At 40.2% G+C, this 11,951-nt stretch overlaps 1 protein-coding gene across 7 annotated transcripts in view; it reads left to right on the top strand.

Moving 5' to 3' along the window:
• YES1 (YES proto-oncogene 1, Src family tyrosine kinase) overlaps positions 1 to 11,588 on the top strand; it is an 86,843-nt gene extending 75,255 nt beyond the window's left edge. For all 7 annotated transcript variants that reach the window (XM_017873556.1, XM_017873554.1, XM_017873551.1 and 4 more), the window contains exons 7-11: positions 951 to 1,106; positions 1,263 to 1,442; positions 4,561 to 4,637; positions 7,476 to 7,629; positions 11,116 to 11,588. In XM_017873556.1, the coding sequence (XP_017729045.1) occupies positions 951 to 1,106; positions 1,263 to 1,442; positions 4,561 to 4,637; positions 7,476 to 7,629; positions 11,116 to 11,267 (719 nt within the window). In that variant the 3' untranslated portion in view covers positions 11,268 to 11,588. The remainder of the gene's footprint in view (positions 1 to 950; positions 1,107 to 1,262; positions 1,443 to 4,560; positions 4,638 to 7,475; positions 7,630 to 11,115) is intronic.
• The last annotated feature ends 363 nt before the right edge of the window (positions 11,589 to 11,951 follow it).

Below are 11,951 nucleotides of genomic sequence, written 5' to 3'. Positions count from 1 at the left end.
AAAAAATCTCCTAAATGATCCTAAATGAACTCTTTCTTTGACTTTTGGTTTGCCTGTTACAAATTAGTGGCTATTAAATATAACATTTAATGATAACATTCTTTTTGAGAATTAATAAAACCCAGTGTACAAAGGCAGAACTTTAGAAGCAGACAGACCTTGATTTGAATCCCATCTCTACCATTTACTAACTGCAGGACCTTGGGGGAAAGTTGCATATGTTTTCAAAACTTCATTTATATGAGATATTTGTAAAGTGCGAATTTAGCACAGTACTGGAACATACTAAGTGTTTAGTAAATAATAACTTAAAATATATATATATTTTTTAAGTTATACTAAGTAGCAAATATACTAATATATTTACTATATATTAGTATATACATACTAAGTATTTAGTAAATAATATATATGTGTGTGTATATACATATATATTTTTTGAGTCAATCGCACTGTGTCACCCAGACTAGAGTGCATTGGCACGACTTTGGCTCACTGCAACCTCTGCCTCCCAGGTTCAAGCGATTCATCTGACTCAGCCTCCTGAGTAGCTAGGACTACGGGCATGCACCACCACGCCCGGCTAATTTTTGTATTTTTAGTAGAGACAGCGTTTCACGTATTGGCCAGGCTGGTCTCAAACTCCTGACCTCGTTATCTGTCCGCCTCAACCTCTCAAAGTGCTGGGATTACAGACGTGAGCCACTGTGCCTGGCCTTAACAATAAATTTTACAAAATATTTCACTTATATATATTTATATTATATATTTATATATATATATTTCATGTTTTGCTTCTTATGGACAACTCCCTTTTGTTTTGTGTTTTAGAGTAAAACTCGAAAGGACTTCTATTTTGTTTTCTACAGTTTAAACTTAAAACATTGATACACTACATACCCTGTAATTTTTGTAATTGATTCTACAGTGTAGTTTATTCATTTATCTAGAACATGCTGATGGTTTATGCCACAAGTTAACAACTGTGTGTCCAACCGTGAAACCTCAGACTCAAGGTCTAGCAAAAGATGCTTGGGAAATCCCTCGAGAATCTTTGCGACTAGAGGTTAAACTAGGACAAGGATGTTTTGGCGAAGTGTGGATGGGTAAGAAGCCTGAATTTTTGTTTTCTGTCATTGTTTAGCTGTGGATTAAAGTGCAACAATTTATGATAAAATGTTTCATTATTTAAGGTAAGTGCTGTTTACTGAAGTTTGGTCTAAAATCCTTTAAAATATAAATTCATAAAATGTGTTGTTTAGGAACATGGAATGGAACCACAAAAGTAGCAATCAAAACACTAAAACCAGGTACAATGATGCCAGAGGCTTTCCTTCAAGAAGCTCAGATAATGAAAAAATTAAGACATGATAAACTTGTTCCACTATATGCTGTTGTTTCTGAAGAGCCAATTTACATTGTCACTGAATTTATGTCAAAAGGTATGTATTAGTATCTCTTTAGGTATTCGTGTTGATAATATTTTTAAGAGTCTTTATTTCTATTTATATGCATATAGACTTATCATATACTGTTTTCTAATTTAAGATTTTTCTGTAGACATTTGAATAGAAGAAACCTGACGCTTTGTGATTATCCAGTTATTCCAGAGGATAGTATGACGTTTAAAAGGAAAAGTAGGCAGGCTGAATTAATTTTGAAATTAAGTTTGGCTAAAAGAAACGGAAAAGCTAGAAAGGTAAAAAATAGAAATTGTCTGTACACATTTAATTAAAATGATAAAATCAGAAAGATACTTACATTTTTAGTACTAAAGCAAAGAAATAAGGTAAAGTTAAATTAGTTTTCTCATTTTAATATAAACATAATTCCTATATTCAGGACTTCTAGGAACAATTTTTGGCCACTGTTTTTTTGTTTGTTTGTTTGTTTGATAGAGACTGGGGTCTCAACAATGTTGCCCAGGCTGGTCTTGAACTCCTGGCCTCGAGCAATCCTCCCTTTTTGGCCTCCCAAAGTGCTGGTATTACCAGCATGAGCCACTGTGCCTGGCCTCCCCACTACTTTCAATGGAAATTTCTTCATTTTCCTAAACTGTAGACCACAAGATGGGATCTTCAGTAACAGGGTTAGTTAGGGGGAGGATAAAGAGATTAATACTCTTTCCTCTTTTTCCCTGTGCAAATGATACTTTAAAGAGGAACTAGTAAGTCAGCAGATATGCTGACAGGCCTGATTTTTATGTTTGATTTGATCTGCTTTATTATTGTTATTTTTACTCTTGAACCAATAATATACAGTAGTCACTAATTATGTCACCCTCTCCAGTAGTCTCATCTTGACCAATGAAGTAGTTCCATCTAGTGGTGACAAGGACAACTACAAGTTACGTATTTGCTATAGGAAAAGTTTTCCCCACAAAAGGGGACTGAAACCAAAAGTTAAGAAATGATACAGCCTGTTTATTGATAGCCAGAACACACCTAAAGACCCAAAGCACCTGGCGCTCTTTGGAAGGAATGTATACTTCAAACAGTTACCAAATATGGCATTTTTTTGGTTTGCTTGGTGTTTTGTTTTGTGTTTTTGTTTTTTTTGTGAGGTGGGGCCTCACTCTATCCCCCAGGGTGGAGTGCAGTCACAGTTTTCTGCAGCTTCGACCTCCCTGGGCTCAAGCGATCCTCATCTCAGCCTCCCAAGTAGCTGGGATTACAGGTGCATGCCACCCCACATAGATAATTTTTGTATTTTTCTACAGATGGGGTTTCTCCCTGTTTCCCAGGCTGGTTTGGAACTCCTGGGGTCAAGCGATCAGCCCGCCTTGGCCACCCAAAGTGCTGCGATTACAGGCGTGAGCCACCACACCCAGCCCAATTATGCCCTTTCAAAGAGTATATTAGATGAACCAGAAGAGAAGGGAGGGCCAGGCATGGTGGCTGACCTGGGAAACATGGTGAAACCCCATCTCTACAAAAACTAAAAAAATTAGCAGGGCATGGTGGCACACACATGTAGTCCCTACTCAGGAGGCTGAGGCATGAGAATTGCTTGAGCCCAGGAGGTTGAGGCCACAGTGAGCTGTACTTGTGCCACTGCACTCCATCTGGGGTGAAAAAATGAGACCCTGTCTCAAAAAAAAAAAAAAGAGAAAAGGAGAGGGAAGATGTTTAAATCAAGGTATTGGAAGCAGGCCAGGCACAGTGGTTCACGCCTCCAATCCCAGCACTTTGGGAGGCTGAGGCAGGCGGATCACTTGAGGTCAGGAGTTCGATCCCAGCTTGGCCAACATAGCGAAACCCTGTCTCTACTAAAAATACGAAAAATAGCCGGGCTTGGTGGCTGGTGCCTGCAGTTCCAGCTGCTTGGGAAGCTGAGGCACGAGAATGGCTTGAGCCTGGGAAGCAGAGGTTTCAGTGAGCCAAGATGACATCGCTGCAGTCCAGCCTGTGTGACTAAGCGAGACTCCGTTTCAGATAAAGACTTTTAACAATTAAAAAATATATTGAGAGCATAAAAAATGTAATGAAGGTAAGGCTAATAGCCCACTTAGCACTGTATATTAATTTAAAAATTATTTAATTGGGAGAACATGGTAGAATTCTGTGTTGTCAGACCACTGGGAACAATTATTTCCAGACGGGAGAGATTTAGAATACAAGATAACAAAAGTCCTTTCTATTTTTAAAACTCTTTAATTCCTCATTTTGGTATTCACTTAGCACTTGTCCCTTGATAATCTGTCCAAACTCATTGCCCCATGCACTCCAGCATAAACCCACTGTTCTGCTCTTTGTTTTCATGGTTTTCTTCATGTTTTTTCTTTCAACTGGAATTTGGTTTCCCTAGCTCTGGACCAGTAAGTATACCAACTACACTTCCCCGATCTAGTTTATGGTCAGGCATTCCATTTAGTTGTCATTTCTATTTAGTCTTCTTTAATCTGGAGCCATTCCTGAACCTTCCTCTGTCTTCCATAGCATTGTTACTTCTGAAGAGAATAGACCACTTGTATGTTTTAAATGTGCCTTAATTTGGGTTTGTGTGATGTTTTCTCTTGATTAAATTCAAGTACATTGTAAGCTTTTAACAAATAATAGAGAAGCCATAATCAGACTTGTAGCCTTTTTCTTTTTCTTTGCTGTTATTCATAGTACTTGGTAGTTTTCAGAGAGAGCTTGGTCACGGTAGTAGTTCAACAGCAGCTCATTTAGCTACCTGTATTTAGTTTTAACTACGCCCAAGATATTCCTAGTTGTCTGAATTCTTGATTCAGATTTACTTAAAATTATGTAAGTATTTAATACTACTTTCTGAATCAGAATTGTGATATTGATCAAAGCAAGGAAAAAATGCCTCTTGTCAGGTAAAGTTAATGCATTTTCTTTTTTTTTTGCATATGTTATCAGGAGAAGTTTTCAAAATTTCAGCTTAGAGACCTCTTCTGGGATCTAGATAATTATTTAGAAACTCCAAAACTGCACAAAATTTTAAAAAATGAAAAGCTAAGAAGTTCTGTGTTGTGATTTGGGGTGGAGTGTTCATTTCAATCCTAATATAAGATTTGCTTATTTTATATGAATATCTTACTGTCTGTTACAGGAAGCTTGTTAGATTTCCTTAAGGAAGGAGATGGAAAGTATTTGAAGCTTCCACAGCTGGTTGATATGGCTGCTCAGGTATCTGTATATATGCATGTATCCATTTGAATTGAAAGTGTATATTAAAATGTAGAATAATCTTACCAGAATATTATAGTTTATGTAGTGAAATGGTGGGATTTTATTTTTATTTTTTATTTTTTTAGAGAAAGACTCTCATTCTGTCACCCAGGGTGGAATGCAGTGGTGCACTGATAGGTGCCTGCTTGAAGAGCCTTGAATTCTTGGGCTCCACCAATCCTCTCACCTCAGCCTCCTGAGTAGTTGGGACTGCAGGCGCAGGCCACCATTCCCAGCTAATTTTAAAAAATATGTTTTTTTTGTAGACACAGGGATCTCTGTTTTGCTTAGGCTGGTCTCAAAGTCCTTGGCTCAAAGGATCCTCCCACTTCAGCCTCCCAAAGTGTTGGGATTACCTGGCCAATAATGGAATTTTAGAACTGGCAGGAACATTAGAGATAATCCAATGCAAGCTCTTAATGTTACAGATTAATGAAGTGTCAAAAGACCAGAGGTATCTAAAATTCACATAACTTGTTAGTAACAGAACCAGTATTAGAACCAGCTATATAACTCTTAGTCCAGTGCTGTCTTCTATCATATGGTTTCTTAGAAAATAGATGTTTCCAGGCCAGGCGCGGTGGCTCACGCTTGTAATCTCAGCACTTTGGGAGGCCAAGGTGGGTGGATCACTTGAGGTCAGGAGTTCGAGACTAGCCTGGCCAACATGGTAAAACTCCGTCTCTACTAAAAATACTAAAAATTAACCAGGCATGGTGGTGGGCACCTATAATCCCAGCTACTCAGGAGGCTGAGGCAAGAGAATCGTTTGAACCTGGGAGGCAGAGGTTGCAGTGAGCCAAGATCACATCATTGCACTCCAGCCAGGGCAACAAGAGCGAGACTCCCGACTTGGAAAAAAAGAAAATAGATGTTTCCACAAATGTAAAGTCTATATGTATTCATATTTCAACAGATAATTTTAAGAAAATTAAAGTGGATGAGTGCTGTTCCAAAGAAAATACTAGTAATCTAAAGTGTATGCTGAATTTTTTTTTTTTTTTTTTTTTTTTGTATTGGGAAATTGGTGTGGTATTAAAGGCTTTTTTTTCCTTCTCTTTTTTTTTTTTTTTTTTTTGAGACGGAGTCTTGCTCTGTCGCCCAGGCTGGAGTGCAGTGGCCGGATCTCAGCTCACTGCAAGCTCTGCCTCCCAGGTTTACGCAGTTCTCCTGCCTCAGCCTCCCGAGTAGTTGGGACTACAGGCGCCTGCCACCTCACCCGGCTAGTTTTTTGTATTTTTTTTTTAGTAGAGATGGGGTTTCACCGTATTAGCCAGGATGGTCTCGATCTCCTGACCTCGTGATCCGCCCGTCTCGGCCTCCCAAAGTGCTGGGATTACAGGCTTGAGCCACTGCGCCCGGCCGAATTTTTTGTTTACTGTAGTCCAACACAAGAATTAAGATGGTATATATGCAGTTTAAAATGGAACTTTTTTACTCTTCTGACTTTTTGTTTTAAATATACAGTGAAAACTGTTAAAAGTTTCTCTTCAGATATGTGGTAGCTATTAGGCCTTATTATTGGCTTTGGTTGACATGCTGATTTTGGAATCTTACCTCCTAGCATCCAAATGTCCACAGAATCTGACAATTCAGAAAAACTTTATACTGAGAAACTATACATAGGCGACAGGCATATGCCAGGCCGGTTCATGCTTCTGAGTTAGACACTCTGTGGTAGGGGAGGCTGGCAATCCATTTTTGTTTAAAAAAAAAAAATTAGATTTTGTGAGCCACATCCAATCTGTCATACTTTTTTCTTCTTACAACCCTTTAAAAATGTATAAACCAGGCTGTGCAAGATGGCTCCTGTAATCTCAGCACTTTGCACCTGGGCAACATGGTGAAACCCCATCTCTGCAAAAAAATGCAAACATTAGCTGGGTGTGCTGGTGCATGCCTGAAGTCCCAGCTACTCAGGCTGAGATGGGAAAATTGCTTGAGCCCAGAAGATGGAGATTGCAGTGAGCCAGGATTGCACCACTGCACTCCAACCTGCATGACAGAGTGAGACCATGTCTCAGTCACTCAAAATGTAAAAAACAGTTTTGGTTCTCTGGCCATGCAAAAACAGGCTGTAGGCCACATTTGGCCTACAAGCAGTAGTTTGGGAATCTCTACCTTGTGGTTAATACCTTTATCACTGTGTCATCTTAGATTGTGCCTGATAAGGACCTTGATGAGCTTGTTTCCAGAGGCACTAAATTACCTTGTGATTTATCTCTTCTCCTAACCACTGACACAAGAAGACATTAGGAGGGTTAATCTTGGTCTTCAGAGTAATGCTAGATTTTATTTTTTTTGATACTGAGTCTCGCTCTGTTGCCCAGGCTGGAGTGCAGTGTGGCACAATCTTGGCTCGCTGCTATCTTTGCCTCCTGGGTTCAAACAGTTCTCCTGCCTAAGCCTCCCGAGTAGCTGGGATTACAGGTATGCACCACCATACCTGGCTAATGTTTGTATTTTTAGTAGAGACGGGGTTTTGCCATGTTGGCCAGGCTGATCTCGAACTCGTGACCTCAAATGATCCGCCCGCCTCGGCCTCCCAAACTGCTGGAATTATAGTTATGGGCCACCGCACCCAGCCAGTGTTAGATTTTTGAAATCTGAATTTAGCCTGCATTTTTATTATGTTTTCTGGTTTTCCTGTTATCTTCTAGACTATACCCTGTTACCATCATCTACTTCTGAGATAGTATGATTTTCAGTGACACAATTTGACGTTAATCATAATTGTCTTCTCTCTGCTTCCCTTTGTATTATATGTCTTGTGTTTTTTGTTTTTTGCTTTCCAAGATTGCTGATGGTATGGCATATATTGAAAGAATGAACTATATTCACCGAGATCTTCGGGCTGCTAATATTCTTGTAGGAGAAAATCTTGTGTGCAAAATAGCAGATTTTGGTTTAGCAAGGTTAATTGAAGACAATGAATACACAGCAAGACAAGGTAAAATTACTTTTACATAAAAGCTTGTAATGTAGTGTTCTGTGTTTTGCTTAACTCTCTTGACTATACAGGGTTTTCCAGAATAAGAATTGTTCTAGGTTCCCTCAGAATAATCATAGAGACATTGATTTCATTCATAAAATCACGTACAGTAAATACCACTATGGCTTTCTGGTAGTTATTTCCTCCAAGAAAGAACTTGACTAGGTATCCTTTGCATTATACATATAGCAAATAGTAGCCTCTTTACACTTCATTTGACATGACAACAAACCTGTTTTAATTTCTTTCCTGGAAAGGCCAGAGAGTCTCAGTCAGGAGATACTGCCCAGTACCGCCACTCACCAGGGGACATCTGGGGGCTACTGCCGATATTTAGTGGGTAGAGGCCAGGTATACTGCTGAACCTCCTACAGTGTACAGAAATGTGCAGGCAAGACCCCCCACAACACAGAATTATCAGGCCCAAAATGGTAGTGGCGCCAAGATTGAGAAACCCTGCTTCAGACATAGTGCTTTCTTTCAACCTCCATACTTTTGTGCAGTTACCTCTATCTGGAATGCCTTCCTATCTGTAATGTGTTTTGTTGTTGTTGTTTTTGTTGTTGTTTTTTCGAGATAGGGTCTCACTCTGTCGCTCAGGGTAGAGTATAGTGGCGTAATTTCAGCTCACTGCAGCCTTGACCTCCTGGGGCTCAGGTGATCCTCCTGTCTCAGCCTCCTGAGTAGCTGGAACTACAGGTGCACATCACCACGCCTGATGGATTCTTTGTATTTTTTGTAGAGACCAAGTTTTGTCATGTTGCCCAAGCTGGTCTCGAACTTCTGGGCTCAAGCAATCCTCTTGCCTTGGCTTCCCAAAGTGCTAAGATTACAGGCCTGAGACACCATGCCCGGCCTGTAATCTTTATATGTGAAATCCTAACCATTCTTTAGGGCTTAATTTAGCTGCCACTTTTTTTTTTTAATAGTTTTTGGGAAACTAGTTCTTTAGTGGTGATTTCTGAGATTTTGGTGCACTCATCACCCAAGCATCGTGCACTGTACCCAATATGTAGTTTGTTTATTTGTTTGAGACAGAGTCTCGCTCTGTCGCCCAACCCAGGCTGGAGTGCAGTGGCACAATCTCGGCTCACTGCAACGTCTGCCTCCCAGATTCAAGCGATTCTCCTGCCCCAGCCTCCCAAGTACCTAGGATTACAGGCTCGTACCATCATGCCCAGCTAATTTTTGTATTTTTAGTAGATATGGGGTTTCACCTCCAATGTGTAGTCTTTTATCCACCCCCAACCTTTCCCCCTTAGTCCCCAAAATCCGTTATATTATTCTTATGCCTTTCTGTCCTCATAGCTTAGCCCCACTTTTAAGTGAGGCCATACGATATTTGGTTTTCCATCCCTGAGTTACTTCACTTAGAATAGTGGCCTCCAGCTCCGTCTAAGTTTTTGCAAAAGCCATTATTTCATTCCTTTTTGTGACTGAGTAGTATACCATGGTGTGTATATGCCACACTTTTTATTATCCACTTATTGGTCGATGGTCATTTAGGTTGGCTCCATATCTGCAATTGTGAATTGTGCTGCTATAAACATGTGTGTATGTATCTTTTTCATATAATTGATTTTTTTTTTTTTCTTTGAGACAGCTTCTCAATCTCTTTCCCAGGCTGGAGTACAGTGGCACAATCTCGGCTCACTGCAACCTCCACCTCCCAAGTTCAAGTGATTCTCCTGCCTCAGCCTCCCGTGTAGCTGGGATTATAGGAACCTGCCACCAGGCCTGGCTGATTTTTTTATTTTATAGAGACAAGGTTTCACCATGTTGGCCAGGCTGGTCTCAAACTCCTGACCTCAGGTGATCCACACACGTTGGCCTCCCAAAGTGCTGGGATTACAGGCGTGAGCCACCACACCTAGCTGATTTCATTTCCTTTGGGAAGTTATTGCTGGATTGAATGGTAGCTCTACTTTTAGTTCTTTAAGTAGTTTCCATACTGTTTTCCATAGTGGTTATACTAATTTACATTCCCACTGTCAGTGCAAAAATGTTCCCTTTTCACCACATCCACACCAGCATCTATTGTTTTTTTTGACTTTTTCATTGTGGCCATTCTTGCAGGAGTACGGTGGTGTCTCATTGTAGTTTTAATTTGCATTTCTCTGATGATTAGTGATGTTGTAGCTGCCACTGGTTTTTTGTTTGTTTGTTTGTTTGTTTTTGATACAGAATCTCTCGCTCAGGCTAGAGTGCAGTGGCGCAATCTCGGCTCACTGCAAGCTCCGCCTCCCGGGTTCATGCCATTCTCCTGCCTCAGCCTTCCGAGTAGCTGGGACCACAGGCACTTGCCACCACCTCAGCTAATTTTTTTTTTTTTTTTTTTTTTTTTTTTTTTTTTTTAGTAGAAATGGTGTTTCACCATATTAGCCAGAATAGTCTCGATCTCCTGACCTCATGATCCGTCCACCTTGGCCTCCCAAAGTGCTGGGATTACAGGTGTGAGCCACCACGCCTGGCAGAGTTTTGCTTGTTTGCCCAGGCTGGAGTGAAGTGGCATGATCTCGGCTCACTGCAACCTCTGCCCCCCAGGTTCAAGAGGTTCTCCTGCCTTAGCCTCCCAAGTAGCTGGGATTACAGGCATGCATCACCATGCCTGGCTAAGTTTTGTATTTTTGGTAGAGACAGGGTTGCACCATGTTGGCCAGGTGATCCGCCTGCCTCGGCCTCTCAAAGTGCTGGGATTATAGGCATAAGCCACCGTGCCCAACCACCTGCGACTTTTTAAATGAAACGTTTTGTGATTGTGCCAAGGAAAATTGATCATCTGTTTGTCTAAATATCTAAAGAACTCTATTTTAAAACACTATCTACAAACATATAATAACTTAAAGAATGCAAGATACCTATAATCTTATTTCCACAGTAAGTTTATAAACTTCATGAAAGCCATGCTTTTTAGGTTTCCATAATGATTAGCATAATGCCCTCCACATAAAAGACATACACTAAATATTTGAGTAAATTAACATGGGCTTTTAAAAGTAGTACAATAAAATTTTCCAGAATGGTATATAAAGTAGGAAAGAGATTATGTTTGAAAACCCGTAGACATTGTAACTCAATAGAATATTCACTCATCAACCAATAGCTAACTACAGCTATTAGGTGCCAGACTGTACTTAAAAGTTACACATCTTGTAGCCCGTATTTTTGGCTTACTACAGCTTCAGCCTCTATTTTCTTAAATTGTTTTCTGTTCCCACAACCAACTTATTTTTTAAATCATCAGCTATCTAATCAGGAATAAATATAATTTATTTCAATATGAATTTTAAAAATTAATGTTTCTCACATGTGTCTTGTACATTTAAAGAATTGACACTGATGACTACAGTAGAGATATTGACAGAAGATTAGCCCTGCATATGCTGTATTTACACAAATAGATTTTTTAAAAACATTTAAGCAAGATTGTCAATATTATTTTAGGTGCAAAATTTCCAATCAAATGGACAGCTCCTGAAGCTGCGCTGTATGGTCGGTTTACAATAAAGTCTGATGTCTGGTCATTTGGAATTCTGCAGACAGAGCTGGTAACAAAGGGCAGAGTGCCATATCCAGGTAAGCTTGCATTTTATTAGCTCTTGGTTATCTCGTGAGTGGCTTTATCAGGAGTTTATTAGGAACAGAATTGTAAGCGGGAAAAAGGCCTTTATTTCTTCTCATAGTCCCCCTGCCTCTCCCTCTCCCCACTCCTTCCCTGTACTGTGGCATTGGATGGGTAACAGTCAATGCAGTCAATGAAAGCCACGATCCTTGACTGGGTGAGCATATGAGGTATGCCCCACATTCACCTCAGCTTAAGACATTTTCCAAAAGGGCCTCTTACTGTTCTCTCAGATAATAAACATATCTTAAATATCCTGGGTCATCACCCCATACCCTAAATAATTGTTATTTCCCAGTAGTGTGACTGGTAGGTTTTTTTGTTGTTGTTTTTTGTTTTGGTTTGTTTTTTGAGACAGTCTCGCTCTGTCACCCAGGCTGGAGTGCAATGGTGCAATCTCAGCTCACTGCAACCTCTGCCTCCTGGGTTCAAGCAATTCTCCTGCCTCAGCCTCCCAAGTAGCTGGGATTACAGGCACCCGCCACCACGCCCAGCTCATTTTTTGTATTTTTAGTAGAGATGGGGTTTTGCCATGTTGGCTAGGCTGGTCTCAAACTCATGACCTCAGGTGGTCCACCTGCCTAGGCCTCCCAAAGTGCTGGGATTACAGGCATGAGCCACCGTGCCCATCCTGGTATTTTTTTTTTTTTTTTTTTTT

Source organism: Rhinopithecus bieti, unplaced genomic scaffold, assembly GCF_001698545.2.
Source record: "Rhinopithecus bieti isolate Rb0 unplaced genomic scaffold, ASM169854v2 scaffold_6946, whole genome shotgun sequence".
Taxonomy (NCBI): Eukaryota; Metazoa; Chordata; class Mammalia; order Primates; family Cercopithecidae; genus Rhinopithecus; species Rhinopithecus bieti.
This window is presented reverse-complemented; position numbering and strand designations above follow the sequence as displayed.